The following is a 17,786-nucleotide window of genomic DNA, read 5'->3' as shown; positions in this document are numbered from 1 at the left end:
AAAATTGTCTGTAACAAGCTAAATCCAGAAGCTTAGCTAGTTCCTTAAAACCACTTATGATAGCAGTGTTCTACAACCATTTTGTCGGAAGAACTAGGTAATCATTATCTTTTATGAGCCTCTAGCCTTTTCTGTACTAGAGTCTTAATGAGGGGCTTGTCACATTGAATAAGCAATTGTTGCATTCAAGTGCTATAGACTTCCATATCTACCACTGCCAAAATATCTAAATATGGGTCCTCGGTGCTCTAAATGCTTCAGTCTCCTTTTTTTGGGAAAAGGATCACTGTAGCCAACTACTAGGTTTTTAATGCTTTTGGAAGATGGGATGGCATGAAAAAATGTCAAGTAATCATGTGAAGTGTATTGGGGGAAAATTTACAGTGCTGCTTATCTTTTAGTTCAGTCTGAAACTCTATTACAATCTTCTCCTCAGGCTAATTCTTCTAATGTGATTGCTGAGCTGGATGAGGAATTTGATGGTCTCTATTCTATACTAGATGAGATGAAGGAAAGTATGACCAACAGTATTAAGCAAGAACAAGCTCACAAAACTCAAGAACTTCAGGTAATTACTTGTCTCTCTCAAACTTTGTCATCAAGGGAAACATTTTTAGCAACTATTTTCAGCTTTTAATCTAAATTAAGATTACATCAAGTATTTACAATATGTATGCTTGCTTCTAGCTAAGGTATGTGTTCACTTATTAAGACACTCATGTGACACCTTCCCCCACCCTCCCTTCTTCAAACATTACTTGAGTACTCCGCAGTCTTTAGTATGTCTAACCTGATAGCACTTTCCTGCCTCTGAGTTGCTGTTATACATCATCTCATTAATGGAGCACTCCACAGATTGTTTAGGATTAGTGAATCCTGCATTTGTGAGGTTGAGCCAGGTGACCCTTGAGGTCCCTTTCACCCTTTGATTCTATGTACAGGGGTCAAGTGATTAGAGAAGTTGCATTTGATGCTAGACAGGGAATGGAACCCAGGTTTCGGTTAACTCCCTACCCATTGAACCAGCCTTGCTTCTCTTGTCCTCAAAACTTGAGGAGTTGCATTATTCTAGAATGTATCAGTAAGTCGTTTTACTATGCATGTTTTACTGTAGTTGTACGCACTAGGCATACAGTATATTTAAAAACAAGGAGGTTCTTTATCAGGGGACAAGGCAATACACCACATTTATTGAGAGCAAAAGAAAAACCTTAAAATCACACTCACACTTGTTAAGATGTTACCAGTCTTTCAGTTGCTTCGGTCAGCTTGGCCTGCTAAGCTGAACCCCAGGAGGTTGCTGGGCCTCTGTCAGACCTGTACTGATGCTCCATTGTTGTGCAAAACAGACCCAAAGCTTGTGTTCTCAACCACCTCTTATAATAACTCTCCCATGCAGGTCTATGGACCTTGCTCAGGGTGTTTATGAGCTATGAAGTTGTGTGTGGGGGGGTGGGGTTTGGTGTCCCCCCCCCCCCTTTTCTGCTGTATTGAGGCAATTAAACACCCTTGTTGGCTTTTTGGGATGGATTTTTCTTGCTCTGGTTTCTGCAACCGTCACCCTTGTCAAAACAGGAGGTTACTGTAACCTTTGGCCCTTGAAGGAGTACAGCAGAGTCATAAACCTTGCTGCTTTTGCTTATCTTCATTTGTCACCTGGCACAGACCGGATAATTGCTCTTTCAGAGCCCTTTCTTAGCATTTTTTTTTTATATGGTAACTTGTTTGTGAATACACAACACACACTGCTTTTTCAGTCACTCTACACTCATGCATCCATACATTCTAAATATTATAAAGAAACTCTTATTTTGATAAAAGTAAAATAGATGCAAGTCAGTTGAAAAGCTAAATTTATATGACAATAGAATGATTATAAGTGGTTGTATAAAAACAAAAACAACTTTAACTTTACATAGTCCTGATGCTAAATCTGAAGTCTGGGGATAACTTTTTTTGAGAAGTTCCCAGTGTGCAGAGGAAATAACCAGAAAAAGGGTTAATTTTCATAGTTGTGCTAAAGAATAATGGAGCTGGAAGAACACTCTGGATATTGGTATCTAAACAAGAGTGCCAATCCCTCAGCTCCTGTTCCAGAGTTTCTGCAATGCTGGAAGTAATCTAATTGGAGCACTTGATAGTTTTTCTTTGGTGTCTTTACTCGGTTCTCTAGTTGTAGTTTATAGAGGTGCTCAGGTTGAATTGTAGGAACAGACATCCAGAGTCTTGACATCCAGGGTTTTTTCTGTGTGCTTCGCAAGCATAATTATTTTCCATACTAAATGCAAGAATTGGTTTCATCATGAAAATGGCTAAGGTTCTGGACTAAAAATTGTTTGAGTGTCGATTCCTAGTCTTGTCAGACTTTCCATAGGACCTTAGACAAGTTCATCTTTGCCTTGGCTTGCTATTCATATTGGAAATCTTTTTGTCCTTTAGACGGTGTATGGGTGAAATAAGTCTAAACAATTTATAAACATTAGATGTTTTTTGGTGTGGGGGAGGGAATGTGGTGAGAGCAAGTGGTACGTGATTACTTAAGTAAGACATGGGCATAAGCATACTAATGCTTCGTTAAATTTATGTATCAACTCTGGCAGTGGCCAGAACCAGTTAGAAAGGTGCATGGAACCCTGCAACAGACAACTAAGGGATGTCCTGTCAGAGTTTTTTCCACATATCTCAGACTGTCTATCGTTGTTTAATCCATGCTCTGAAACAAGGCAGGCTTTTATCCTTTTGTAATTCTTATTGGCAGGGATCCTGGTTTTTTTTCTCTGTGATTTAAAAAAAAAAAAAATTCTCTGACAATCACGTAATCCACAAAATCCATTATTAAAATTTTTTTTAAAAGCCCCCTGCTGGAGGGGGCCCCCAGCTGCCAGGGCTGTGGGGCCAGGGACCCAAATTTGCAGCTTCCTGCAGCTGTAGCAGAAGCAGCGTGGAGCCAACTCCCCCACTGCTGCTGCCTGCTTGGGTAGGGCTAGGGCCAGTTCCTGTAAGCCATACTTACCTCAGGCTCCAGGAGCAAAGAGTGAAGCTGAATTGAGCCACCTGTGGCTGACTGAGTCTTGTGCCCTGTCCTTCCCCCTCTTCCCTCCAGGCAAGGTTTGGGGTTTCCCGCCCTGTTTGCAAACAACTCTTGCAGGCTGGAGCTCAACCAGCCTGCAGAGCTCTCTGCAACAGCAGGGAGTCGGTGTCTTTTCGCTGTTTTTCCATGGGAAATGGAAAACCCAGATTTCTGCTTTTTAGTCACAAGGGAGTGAAATATCGTAAGTTAATTATACATTTAGCAACTTTTTCTCATGTGTAGCTCTTTATTTTTCACTCTATTTGTCAATTTGTCCCTTATGATAGTAAATAAGAGGCCTCAATTGACTTTTTTTCTGCATACCATTCATTTTTATATACTAAATTTCCTGTCTAAATCCAAAACTTCTCTACAGATTGGGTTTTGGAAGTATTAAAGTCAGTATGGAGAAGTTCTGGAAATCTTAACAACTAAATTTAGCAATACATCTGTCTGGCAGCATTAGCAGATTAACTTGCCCAAACAATCAAAGTAACAAAGTTTTTCACCATGATCCACTCTGCAGAATGCACTATCGGTGTCCTCCAAAAACCCTGTTAAATAAGTGCCTCTAAGTATGGCTTTGGGGTCAGCTAATTCAGGTTACTTTCTGACCTAAAGAAAGAAATGAGTTAAATATACAGTATAGAGCCAGAAAGCAGCAGCGTTTCTTATGAGGAAACCCCAGATGGTGCAAGTCTGCCAGTTTTACTACTATGTTATCTTAGTTCTGCTAATCTCTGCACATAAATGGTGCTAGTCCATGGAATATGGTGTTACTTTTCATAATGTAAGTACTATTTTCCCATTCTTTCAAATAAATGTTCTGGTTTATTCTAAACTGCAGTAAAATTGGTGGGTTTTTTTCCATTTGAGTTATCCACAGTATCTTGGAGGTCTCTCTTTCTTGGCTGGCTAGTTTGGAATTCTGCAGGTCTGAATGGATTAGTGCACAGCAGAAGGAGAAAACTTAACTTACCCTTACTAAATCTGAATGTCATCTGAGATGCTACTATGTGGTTGTTTACTCTCAATAGGTCTTGCTTCCTTCACTATTACAGTTCAAAATCTTGCTGTCTGCAAGTTCTCTAATATTAACTTTGTAAATAAGTATATTAAGCATTACTTTTGGGCATGGGGGACCATTTAACATTGCTTTTAGCCATGGGGGGGCTTTCCCTGTAACCATGCTGGGACCAGGTAGGTGGTAGTTGTGCCCATGTTGCCAGTGGTTTTCTTGGCACTCTTGCTCTGTGGGTGCTACTTCCAGCTGTGTGTCGGGGGGGGGGAACTGCACCAGGACCAGGTATATGCAAACTGCCTCAGTGCTGCTGCTCCCTTCTAGCCTGCTATGGATTGTGACCCTGGCCTTGAGTTCCTTTTAAAGGTGCTGCAAGGTGTCACACAATGTTAGCACTGTTTGGCTTTATCCTGTGAATGATGTTTGCAAACCTAAGATTTCAAATAGGAATCCTTAGTGTGAAAACTATTCTGACCTGTTGTGACTCTTTCTGAGTTCTTTGCAACAATTGCTTTGCTTTCTTGTAGTTGAGTGAAAAATAAGGTGACCCTTTTTTTTTGATGGGTGCCTTGGGTCTAAGGAGTTTGAGAACCTGGCGTAGAGCCTGTTCAGACCCAGGAGCACAAGGAAGCAAGGTGGCTCAGAAGGAGGATCCAAACTAAACTACCTGGTGAGCATCCACAAGGAGGGGGGGCAGCCAGAGCTTTTCTATATCCTTTTTCTACCCTTCATCATGTAATGTGTGGGGGCCTGACCTTGCAAGCAAGAAAGCATTCTGAAACTCAAAACCTGGCCGTGTCAATTGATAATGCTGCTGTTGGCCAAATCTCACCATGTGTAAGGAAGGGCTTTGAGTTGTGAAAGCTTGTTTGTCATTCTTTTTATTATTCTACCAAGACCTTGTTACCTGAAACCTACACCGTATATGACCTAACTGCTACTTAAAATCAGAAAGGGGTTGGGGGAGCGCTGGTAGAAAGTTACATACCACTGATGCAGAAGCCAGGAAAGACCCAGCTTGTCTTTCAGCCATATTGTTGTCAAATTTATAAGACCAGGAGTTGTCTTGGTCAGAAATGACACAAACTTGATCATGAAATGCTTAGAGTACAATTCTATGATGCTAGTTTTCACGGAATTGCCTTTTGGAATAGCATGAACTTCAGAGATCTCTAGATAAGGTTACCATATTACCAGTATCAAATAAAGACAGCTGGAGGGGGCAGTGAGATTTCATAGACATTAGGGCTGGAAGGGACCTCGGGAGATCATCGAGTCCAGCCTGCTGCCCAAAGGGCAGGAAGTCAGCTGGGGTCATAGGATCCCAGCAAGATAAGCATCCAATTTACTCTTGAAGGTGTTCAATGTAGGTGCTTGAACCACCTCTGCTGGCAGATTGTTCCAGACCTTGAGGGCTCGGACAGTAAAGAAATTCTTCCTTATGTGCAGCCTGAAACGGTCTTGCAGGAGTTTGTGACCGTTCAACCTCGTCATCCCTTGGGGAGCTCTGATGAACAAACATTCCCCCAGATCCTGGTGGTCACCCCGATTTAAACTTATAGGTGGCCATCAGATCACCGCTGAGCCTACGCTTTTCCAGGCTAAAGAGTCCCATGGCTCTCAGCCTGTCATCGTAAGATCTGTTTTCCTGACCTCTGATCATGCGCGTGGCTCTCTGCACTCTCTCAAACTTCTCCACATCCTTTTTGAATTGTGGAGCCCAAAACTGGATGCAGTACTCCAGTTGCGGCCTCACCAAGGCTGAGTACAAGGGGAGAATGACGTCCCGGGATTTGCTCGAGAAGCATCTATGGATGCAAGCCAGCGTTTTGGTCGCTTTACTAGCTGCAGCATCACGTTGGAGGCTCATGTTCATCTTGTGGTCAATGATGACCCCCAAGTCTCTTTCTTCTGCAGTGCTATCCAACATAGCACTGCCGAGCCTATAAGGGTGCTGCAGGTTTTTCCTCCCGAGGTGGAGAACCTTGCATTTTTCGGTGTTAAACACCATCAGGTTCTCGTCCGCCCATTTGCTGAGCTTGTCCAGGTCAGCCTGGATCACCCGCCTATCTTCTGGCGTGGATGCTTTGCCCCAAAGTTTGGTGTCATTGGCGAACTTGGCCAGTCCACTCCTGACTCCAATGTCCACATCATTAATGAAGATGTTGAACAGTATGGGTCCCAGGACAGAGCCTTGAGGGACCCCACTGGTCACAGGGCACCACGATGAGTGACTGCCATCAATTACAAGCCTCTGGGTCTGACCACGGAGCCAGTTTCCCAGCCAGCGGATCGTGGTGGAGCCAAGGCCACAACTGGCCAGTTTGGCCAAGAGGTGATCGTGGGATACCAGATCAAAGGCTTTTTTTGAAGTCAAGATATATGACATCAATCTCTTCTCCCCTGTCCAGGTGATAGGTCACCTGGTCACAGAAGGAAATGAGATTGGTCAAACAAGACCTACCCGCAATAAACCCGTGCTGGCTATCCCTTAGGATGTTAGCCTGGGCCAGTCCATCAAGGATGGCCTCCTTAATAAACTTTTCTAAGATCTTCCCCGGGATAGAAGTCAGGCTAATGGGCCTGTAGTTAGCCGGATCCACTCTCCTCCCTTTCTTGAAGATCGGCACCACATTGGCCTTCTTCCAGTCTTCGGGCACTACACCAGAGTGCCAGGAGTTTTCAAAGATCCGTGCCAGGGGCTGGGCTATGACGCTTGCCAGCTCCTTGAGTACCCTGGGGTGCAGATTGTCAGGGCCGGCTGACTTGAAGGTATCCAGCCTCTCAAGGTGTTCCTTCATGAGGTCAGCATTTATGGAGGGTAGGGGATCCCCATCACCCGGATCTCCCTGTCCCATAGCAGGCATGGGCGCCCCATGGGACTGATGAAAGACTGACGCAAAGTACCTATTTAATAGGTTGGATTTTTCCTAGGGCGTCAGTTGTCAGTTGCCCCATCTGGTTTAGCTGGGGTCCAACATTGCCCTTGCTTTTCCTCCGGCTCCCCACATATCTGAAAAAGGACTTTTTGTTGTCCTTGATGCTTGAAGCTAGTTGGAGTTCAGATGCCTGTGCCCCTCCTGACCTGCAGCCCCCCCAGTCCTGTTGCCTGCTGTTGCACACGCGTTGTCTCTTACCCGGGAGCAGCTTGCTTGGGACCCACATGCAGAGCATGTGACCCCCCCCCAGCCAAAGCTGCTAGCCCCTGGGAAAGCAGAGGCAGATCAAAAACCCAGACATCTGCTTGCACTTTAAAAACGTGCATGGACATGAGGATGGGGCCAAAAAAGAGGACATGTCCAGGAAAACCCAGACATACGCTAATCCTATTTAAGTGCTTACTAAAAACAGGTGTAGCCTAGTGTAACAGTTTTTTGTGGACTTAATTTATCAGCTGTACTTTTGTACAGTTACATTCCAAAGATGTGTTCAGCTGAAGTAGTATGACTTACTTTAGGTTGCAGTGAGTGAGACTTAATCACTGGAGTGGAGGAAGCAGTAGTCTCTAATTTTTTTTGTGTTACTACTTTGGAGAGCTTGTGCTGTATTTATTTGAGGAATCTTCCTAACTCTGTGTTGACCAGAACACGGCCTGTTCCGTATCTTAAATGAAACAAGGAGGTTTTTATAAATTGTCTAATGTTATGAAACACTTACATTTTGAAAACCATGCTGCAGTGCGAGTGGCAACTTGTTTTATATCTCTCTTTATACATGGAAATCTTTAATGGCAAAGGTGGGAAACTGCAACTTCACTATTAAAACCTGTGCTCAAAGAAACATATTGTTCTACAAATAAGCAGTCTATTCTAATTCCTCATTACAACTGAAATGACTCCTCTTAGTTTATGCTGATTCTTGCTACAATGCTAATGTTGGGTTGCTGTGTAATTCTTGGCAAACTGTTTGAAGATACCCTTAGCTAAACCCTACTATTGTTGAAATGCCTGCTGTTATTGTTAGCACCCTGCCGTTCAGCAGTGGTACACAATACTGTGTCTGGTCTGTGAAAGATGAATGTGTCAGCAATAATCTCATGTGGGTGAATGGAGGCCTGCTGTATTGACAGAGAAGAAAAGGCTTGCATTACTTGCATGCACTCCTGCCTAGCCACTATTTCTTCCATCACGTGCTGTTGCTGCTGGGGTCTCTGGGCTCTCCCTGCCTCCAGCCCTGTAGTGAACCTACTTGGTCTGCAGGGGTCTGGGGAGTTTGGGGAATGGGGCAAAGAGGGGTGCAGGTGTGTAATCTCTGGCCCGCCCAGTATGCAGCCCCTGGCCATGCAGAACTTGGTCAACCCTGGGGTAAATCTTAGACTTGTTTTTATAACCATTCATTGGTTATTTGGCCAATACAAAAATAACCAGCTGGTTCTAAATCTGATGTGGGGAGTGTGGGTTTCTATTTAAAAACAACAACAACAAAAAAAGTGGTGGGTTTTTTTTGGACCTTTAGTTTTTTGCCCTGAAAAGCTTCCAATGCTCTATATTTGCTGTATAGCTCAACCTGATATACTTGATACTTAAGGAGAGGTCACTATAAATCTTAAATAGTTAAGTGGTACTTCGTATGTTGATAACTAGCAGATTTGAATACAACAAGTTAATGGTGGATTGGAGATTTGGGCATGGAATTTCCAAGTAACAGTCCTATATCCTCCCCTTTTTTGGCCTGCAGTACAGTTAAGATAATGCAGGGTGCTAAATTATATGAAGTTGTAACTCCAAAATTTAAAACGAGAAAGTAGGGTTTCTCACTTTTACAGAAATACGCTGTTTATGTGGAATGTTTCCTGTAAATGGATAGCACCCGTATGGCTTTCTGCATGTAACACAGTTTAGAAACTGATAAACAAAGTAAACATCCTTTTGTTTTATTTGTGGGGCTGACATTTTATGTGGATAAAGATGCTGCTTCTTACCAAAAGAATTGATGCTTTTGAGTGGCTTTTTGGATTGCACCTCACCAATATTAATAGGGCATGGCAAAGTCTAGCAATTCTTACCAGGACTCCCTATTTCTTAGTGCTAGTTCTCTAATAACAATTAAACAGGCTATTCTTTAATACTAATGCATGAACCTATTCTATTTTCTTACCCTAGAATCAACTTAGCCAATGTAGTAATGCCCTGGAGAATTCTGAAGAATTACTAGAATATGCTGCTCGCTCACTGGACATAAAGGACCCTGAGGAATTTTCAAAGGTAGAAAACTAATTTGATGTGAATTAAAAAAAATAAATAAATAAAAAAACCAGTAGGCATACTATCTTTTAACGTGAATGCAGTTTCACCCTAAACCTGACACTGCAAACTGCTAATGTGGGTAGAATGTTGGGAGATATAGAAATATAGCAAGGTCCTCTGGGAAGATGAGACCAAGTTAGGCATAGTGATTATGATGGCTTTTCTTAAACTGCTCTAGGAGGCTACAGTGTCTCTAATAACTGGTTCTGTAGTGAAGACTAAATTTGATTTGCCTGATGGCAGTGCTAGTGCTAGAAATAGCAGTAGCTAGAAGTTCAGCTGAAAAAGCAATTGCTTGCTTTGAAGAGCTTACAGAGATGTATCCCAGAAAAGTGGCTTAATTCCTCAGCCGTCATAATTGTCATTGAGTACAAGACTGTTTTGTAGTTTGAATGAATAACTTTATAGCACATCTGTCTGAACTGAAGCTGGTATTTATGCAATTAATCAACACTTTAAAGTTGATATCCTCTAACATATTAATGCAGCCTTGAAAAACTGTCCAGGAACTTTATCGTCCCTGGTATAGAACCTGTTCACCTGTCCACTTACCATAGTAACTGATGATAAAATAGCTAATGACTTCTTCGCAGAAGGGGGCACCTGGTATAATGGTCCAGTAGAATTTTATGCAAGGCTTCATTAATACTAGGCAAATCAGACCTGGACGGCAAAATTTATAAAGGTGAAATATTGGCCTTGATGTAGTATAGAACAAAAACATTAGTGTTTCTCTTGCATCCTGATATTGAAGGGATGTCACTGAACTTGGAGCTCCAACACTGAGCCGTTCAGTTTAACTTTTTTTAATAGATCTTACTGTAACTGTAAGCTCCTCAGTGTAGCTTTTTGCTGTATGCCTACAGGTGTTTTAAGGTATGCTTGTGACATATCTAGCACAATGAGAGCCCCAACATGATTTGGGCCACTCACTGTAGCTTGTGTACATTATCATAACAGACTTAGAGTTAAGGGGCGGGAAATGAAGCATATTATAAGGGCAGGGGATTAGAAGTGCAATAGAACTAGATGACTGGTAAAGCAGTTCTACAAGTACTATTACTGTTCTCTTGGATCCATGTTTTATTTGGCTGTTGTAATATATCGCTACTGTTACTAAACTAATGATCCAGAGAACCACACCACACCACACCACACCAAAACTGAATTACTTGTGATTTTTTTTTTTTTTTTAACATTTTAATAGGATGACAAAGCTATTGGAATATTTCCAGCAAATGGGTGCAGAAAAAGTACTGAAGTAATAGTGTAAACTTCAGCCATGATCAGCTCTTGCTTTCCTGTCTTGAATCCTGACTTGTGTCCTTTTTTTTAAAGAACAATAACTACAAAGCCAAGTATAGCAGTTGGCAAGGGTTTAACATTGGGTGTGGGGTTTCTTTTTATGGCTTAATTTTTTTGCCATTAAAATGGGGTTTAATATGAACTATTTTTTTTAAATCGCTGGTTCTTAACTTCATAGGACTCGAGGCATTCCTCTATAACTCCTGTGAATTGTGGCACCCATTTAAAAAAACTATATTATAGTTCTTACTTCCTTGCAGTGGGGAAACTGGCCCTCCAGGGACAAGCCTAAGCCTTCACTTACCTACTTTTTATCTCCTTACACTTCATGACACCCTTCAGAGGACCTGGTGGCACCCTACGGCAGCGGTTCCCAACCTCTTTATTTTATACTGTCGAATGGGACAGGGCACACAGAGCCAGCTGCTTCCCTCCCAGGGCTGCACTGCCGTCCAGCTTTAACCTTGCATGTGACTGCCAGCAGCGGAAGCCGCTCACCTGGGCAGATAGATGGAGTTGTGAGCTGGAGGCTCGTACCGTAAGACCTGGCAACCAATTCTTTGTGGCCTGGTACTGGGCTGTGGCCTGGTTTTTGGGAACTTCTGCCCTAGGTTGCTATGTCGCCTGTTTGAGAGTCACTGGATTAAACAGATTTTTCCATTTCAAGTTAAATATACAAATAGATTTTTTTTTTTTTTTTAATTTAACTTTTTTTAATGGCAAAAACCATTTGGGGGCACTAAGCTTGTATGGTATTAAGATGCTAGAGGCCAGTTTAGTCTAATCCCCCTCTAGTATTTATATCTTGCAGTTCATTAGTCTGGTTCAGTATATGCTGCAGTCTTACTTTCTTCAGCCATCTCTAAGTACAAATGTGCAGGGGTTTTAGGGCTCTGTATTTGGCTTGTCCTATAAGCTGTCCCAGCTTTTTAAACTAATTTGATCATTAGTGCCTCTTGAGAAAATCTATCTTTTTCTAGTGCTCTTTATCTTGGATACAGCAAGATGAATTGAATTGTGGTTTTCTGTTAAATACCGCAAAAATAAACCTCATTCTTTTTAAGCATTTTGATATCCTTAAACAAATGTTTAGGATGCCAGACTGACTTGATCAGGGTTTTTGTTTTTCAGTGTTTTTTAAATTCAGAGTCCATTTCATACATGTAAAACGCAGTTGGCTGTGTTTTTGTTGTGGATGCTGTTTGTTGTGAGCACTATGGTGCATACCTCAATTTATTTTTTAGATCAGTATTGCTGCATGAATTTAGGCTTGAGATGAATATACTTTTAGGATGTCCTGAGTGTGTGGCCTCAGGTTAGAGTGAACCCTTTTTTAAGTAGCCATTCAAGGGACTAGAAAACTGGTTACTTAATGGAAGCAGGTCTCTGAAATGTGCAAGTGTCATTCAAAATATGGGAGTATTATACCTCTTTTATAGAGCAGTCTCAAATGACTCAATGGACATATGATATGGCTAATGATTTTTGGGGATTGTCTATTCAAGAACAGACAAAATACCTGATTTTGTTTTTTAATACGAGTTCTGCATGCAACTTTAGACAAACTGCATTACTCTCCATCTGAGCCATCTGGTGCACCAATTTTAACCTGCAACCAATTAAATCATGTCTTTAAATTGAAATGTCCCTTTTAGGGACTGGACTCTTAACGCATCATGCATCTGTTCATGTTCATTGCCAAGCAGAGCCAAACACACTCTAGTAGCAAATAAGATTCATTCAGCTTTAAATAACATGCAAAATCCCTTAGTACAGGGAATAGTCTGTTTTAAATAACTGACTTGGAAAACTTTTCAGTGTTGGGAGGACATGCTGAATTGTATTCAGTTCACTGTTAAACTGTTTGAATTTTGTAACGGGAATAATATTTAATGAATTTGACTTCTGCAAACACTTGAAACAAACTGAAAATTTTTGATCCTGGTTTAAATTGCTCAGTGGGAAACTAGGTGAGGGGAAGAGACAATGAACACCACTAATGACTAGCTTGACTGACAGTGAGTGTAGCTGAGAAGAAAATTAAAGTATGTGTTGACACTAATCCTGTTGCAGAGTTGCTTATGCCTCATGCATGCAATATTGGGTCTTTCAGCTAACCAGGGCTGAGGATTTAAATGCTTCCTTTACACTACAGACTATTGTCCTAAGTTTTTTAGCACCACCAGAGACTCTGCATGCCATCTTGCCACATTGTCCAGAAGTACCCAAGGTGTATAATGGAATGACAGCTTCCTCCTTTTTTGCACTTCATGTTGCTTCTTTTGACGTAAATTGGTCTCTTGAACGTAACAGATGAGATGCTGCTTAACTATAAAGTGGGACCTTTAAATGCCAGCTTACCCTACCCCACTGGGTGTTGGATGTAACCAAGGGTGATCCTTAACCCCATCTGCCTGCATTTTTTTTTTTACTATCCATTTCCCCAACCTGTTTATGGGGCCTTCTTATAATTAGACCAGAGCAATAACAATGCAATGGTTTTTGGGATTATTTGGTTTCAGGTTTAATTGATATACTGTGCTTAGTGGACTTTGAACCCTACAGTGATGGCTGAAGTTAGTGTATTCCCTGTCACAGCATGAGCAAATGCTTCCCAGGGTAATCTCAAGTCATGCAGAAAGCACAGTTGATGACCATATTGGATGAATGTGGGAAAAAGAAAGAATGATATTTGTAGTTGTAAGGAGCTGGATTGGCCAGACCCCAGCCCTGCAGAGTACTTTTTGTTCCTGGTTTGTTGCATGTAGTACTTTCTTATGCTTAAAAAAAGGCACCGAGTATAACTAGAGCCTTTAATCTCTGTTGGCCAATTGATCAGATTAGCTGGCAGAAGGAAAGTGCATGGGTTACACATCCAAAGTGTGGTGGAACAGGTACAACTCTTTATCCCTTCATTTTACATTGAATAACTATGGAAACTGGCTTTCTTATTCAGTCACCAAAATTCAGTTACTAGCTACCACACACATCCATGCAATTAGTTTCCTTATTAATTTAACTTTTTTCTTTTAAACCCCTCTGTCTTTCTGGAAATATTACTTACCTTCCAGGTACCATTTGCAGGGTCCTCTAGACTAACTGGATTGTTGGCTGGCTGGGGCTGGGCACCTGATGAGCGCTGGTTTCAGATCCTGGTTCAGTTCCTGGCCCCAGCTGACAATTAGCTGGTTTGTTGGCGTGTGGGTTTTTACTTGCTAGTTCATGGGTGGGGAGGGGCAGAATCACTATGCTGGGCTCCTCCTGAGCCAGCAAGTAAGGTATGATGGGGATCTGATTTCCAGAAGTGCATGCCCTGCCATGCATGTGTGGCATGGCAGGAGGCACAGTTGTTTGGACTGGCTGAAAACCCATGGTGCCTTTTAAATTGAACATTTGTCAGAGTCCATAATGTCTGCAAGCCAGGCTTGGAAACTATCTAGGTATGCAGGTAGGGTATCTGTTAATTTTGGTATTAGCTGACTGAGTAACAATAGCAGACTTCCCTCCATGTTTTCAAAAAACTTAAATGGTGCAGGAACACTTATCCCTGCAAATGAAAAAGATTCTTCACTTGGGTAACTTGGTATTGTCCCAATAGAGGCTCCAGCATCAAAAATCACAAATTGCACCTTGTGCAGAGTTAATGTTTTAACTTGCTTTAAGTCTGCTCTGCCTCAATATCTAGATGCTTTCTTCCCATATCCTGCAATATCTACATTCTTCAGTACTGCTTCCATATGGGCTTAGGTCAAAGACCAGATGCCTGCATCAACCTTACGGAGTTTTGGGTTTGTTTTGGTTTTGTTTGACTGCTTGGGGATTGTTCTGTACATCAGGGTAACTTTTGGGGGGTTTTTTGTTTGTTTTTGTGGCTGGTGTCAGATGGGAAGTTGGTTCAGTCATAATAGATATTGCTCATAATGAATGAGGAGTGATGCCATGCTCCAAATTTTTCCAGAAAATGCTCTTTGAATCTATTACTTCAACAGGCTTTTTTTTACTGAAAGGGTACTCAATGCCAGGAGAGGCTCCTTAATCTATATCTTCTGAAATCTTTTAGACCTCCTGCCTTTTTGTGCCTGAGATGTCCACTTAAATCCAAACCATCACACTGTGTTTTCACTTGCTAATGTTGCCCGCTATTATTTTTTGTCTATTCTGTCCTTGACATCTAACCTGATTATAAGTTTGGAAGAGTACTCCTCCAGTTTCTTTGGTTCAGGGCAGCTAAACTTCACTTCCCTCACCCAGGGAATATTGGCTCGCTATTAACTTACAGTGGCATCCACACTAATGTAGTAAGAGAGGATAATGATGGTGTCTTCACGGATACAGGTCTCTGACCTATATTTTATCACTGTTTGTAGTTCTCAGCAGTGAGTAGTTTCTTAGTTTCTAGGGTCAGAAGGGACCTGAGCAGATCATCTAGTCCAACCTCCTGCCATGGTAGGAAAGAATACTGGGGTCAGACGACCCCAGCAAGATGTTCATCTAACCTCTTCTGAAACACCCCCAGGGTAGGAGCCAGCACCACTTCTCTTGGAAGTTGGTTCCAGACCCTAGCCGCCCTGACTGTGAAGTAGCGCCTCCTGATATCTAACCTAAACCTACCCTCTGCCAGCTTGTGACCATTATTCCTGGTCACTCCCGGCAGTGCTTGGGGGAACAGTGACTCCCCCAATGCCTGCTGATTTCCCCCCCCCCCCCCCCCCCCCCGACTAGCTTATAACAGGCCACAAGATCCCCCCTCAGCCTTCTCTTTTGGAGGCTGAACAGGTTCAGGTCCCGTAGCCTCTCCTCATAGGGCCTGCCCTGTTGTCCCCTGATCAGGCAAGTGGCCCTCCTCTGGACCCTCTCCATGCTGTCAACATCCCTCTTGCAGTGCGGTGCCCAGAACTGGACGCAATACTCCAGCTGCGGCCTGACCAGTGCTGCATAGAGGGGGAGGATCACCTCTTTGGACCTACTCGAGATGCATCTGTGGATGCATGACAAGGTGCAGTTGGCCTTCCTAACTGCCTCCCCACACTGCCGGCCAGGGGACTTGCAATGACCTCGGCCAGTTCCTTTAGAACTCTAGGGTGGAGATCATCTGGACCGGCTGACTTGAATATGTCCAACCCCTCCAGAAGCTCCCTAACTAAATCCTTGCTAACCCGTGGCCCAGGTGTGCCCTCCCCAGGGCCCAGCAGGAAGGTGGCTATTCTGGTCCGTACTTAGGAAGACGGAGCAAAAAAATCGTTAAACATGTTAGCTTTGCCGTCTGGTGTGACGACCAAGTTTCCCAACGCGTCCTGTAAGGGCCCTGCATTACCCAGGACCTTCTTTTTACCCCCTACGTATTTAAAAAAGGACTTCTTATTGTCCTTAATCTGGGAAGCTAGTCCCAGTTCCATCTCTGCCTTGGCCTTCCTAACTACCCCCCTACATCCCCGAGCAACTGCAGAATAGTCCTCCCTGGTGATGACCCGTTCTTTCCATTGGGTGTAAGCTTCCTTTTTAGCAAGGAGACATTCCCGGATGCTTTTGGTGAGCCATGGAGGCTTGTGTGCTCTCCTGCTCCTTTTGATCCTCGTTGGGATTACCTTCCTTTGGGCTTGGAGGATCATCTCCTTAAGGAGTGAATACTGTCCTTGGACACCTGGCTCCCCTCCCCTCCGGGACCTCAGTGCTTCTCCAGCTATCCTCCTTAGCTTGTTGAAGTCTGCCCTCCTAAAATCTAGGGCCACTGCCTTACTGCATGCCTTTGCCACCTTGCGCTGGATGGTGAATTCCAGCAGGTGATGATCGCTGTCGCCCAGGTGGTCGAGCACCCACAGCCCCCTCACCAGGTCATCACCCGTGGCCAGCACTAGGTCCAACAAGGCGTCTCCCCTGGTGGGGCTGTGCACCTCCTGGGTTAGATGGAGGTCCTGCACTCTGTCTAAGAACCTACGTGAGCATTCAGACCTGGCTGACTGTTCTTCCCAGCAGATGTCTGGGAAGTTCAGGTCCCCCATGACTACCACATCCTTAGCCTTCACTACCTCTGTGAGCTGACCCAAGAATTCCTGGTCAAGCTCTTCTCCCTGGTTGGGAAGTCTGTAGTAGACTCCCACTGTTAAGTCTCTTTCCCCTCGACTGCCTTGTACTCTAACCCAAAGCACTTCAGAGTGCCCCTCCCCTGACTCCTTGCTAATTGACGAGGATGTGTATTCCTCCTTAATATAGAGTGCCACGTCCCCACCTCTCTTTCCTATCCTGTCCCTCCTGTACAGCCTATAGCCCTTGACATTCACCGCCCAATCATGCGTTGCGTCCCACCACGTTTCCGTAATCCCCACTGTGTCCAGGCTGGTGTCAGCCAGCAGGAAGGTGAGTTCCTCCTGCTTGTTACCCATACTACGAGCATTTGTTTAGAGGCATTTGAGGCCTCCTGTGGATGTGTGTACTGACCCCCTAGTCCCAGTGTTACCCTGACCCCTATCTCTTACCTGGTTATTCACTTCGCTTGTTGGGCTGGGCTGGGCTGTAGTTGTGGGTGCTGTTTGGTCTGGCAGTCTGTTTCCTCCGCCCTCATCTTCCCCTTCCCCCGACGAGCCTAGTTTAAAGCCCGCCGGAGGAGGTCCGCCAACCTAGAAGAGAACACACGCTTACCTTTAGAGGAAAGGTGGAGCCCATCCCATCCCAGTATGTCTCTCGTCATGATGTGCCAGTCATGGCTGAGGAAGCCAAAGCCGTACTCGAAGCACCATTCCTGCAGCCGCCAGTTGGTCTCCGCGATGCACGTTTCATGCCGACTGCCTCGTCCACTCACTGGCAGGATAGAAGAGAGAACCACCTGTGCGGCCATCTCCTTCAGCATGCGCCCCAGAGCGTGGTAGCCCTCCATCAGGTGATCAGGGCTTCTCCTGGCCGCATCATTAGTGCCCACATGGACTAGGACCATGGGGTAATAATCGGTGGGCTGGATTACGGTTTGGAGCATCCCTTTCATGTCCTGAATTCTCGCTCCAGGTAGGTAGTATACCTCGTGTGCTGAGGGGTCCTGGCGACAGATGGGGCCCTCCATACCTTTTTAGTACTTTTTAGATTAAATGAAAGGAAGATTTTGGGCACCCTCACCTTAATACTCACATTATGCCTCTGTACCCATATGAATGTG

General features: G+C 43.8%; 1 protein-coding gene across 3 annotated transcripts in view; it reads left to right on the top strand.

The window, feature by feature from the left end:
- The window catches only part of FSD1L (fibronectin type III and SPRY domain containing 1 like), a 56,505-nt gene that overhangs the window by 7,363 nt on the left and 31,356 nt on the right, over positions 1-17,786 (top strand). For 2 of the 3 annotated variants that reach the window (XM_090038916.1, XM_090038917.1), the window contains exons 3-4: positions 437-568; positions 9,194-9,295. In XM_090038916.1, coding sequence (XP_089895042.1) covers positions 437-568; positions 9,194-9,295 — 234 coding nt within the window. The remainder of the gene's footprint in view (positions 1-436; positions 569-9,193; positions 9,296-17,786) is intronic. The other variant, XM_090038918.1, reaches the window with a different exon arrangement.

The sequence above is a fragment of the Crocodylus siamensis genome, chromosome 3 (genome assembly GCF_052110815.1).
Source record: "Crocodylus siamensis isolate JL-2025a chromosome 3, ASM5211081v1, whole genome shotgun sequence".
Lineage (NCBI taxonomy): Eukaryota > Metazoa > Chordata > Crocodylia > Crocodylidae > Crocodylus > Crocodylus siamensis.
Note: the sequence above shows the minus strand (reverse complement) of the source record. Positions and strands in the feature narration are given on the sequence as shown.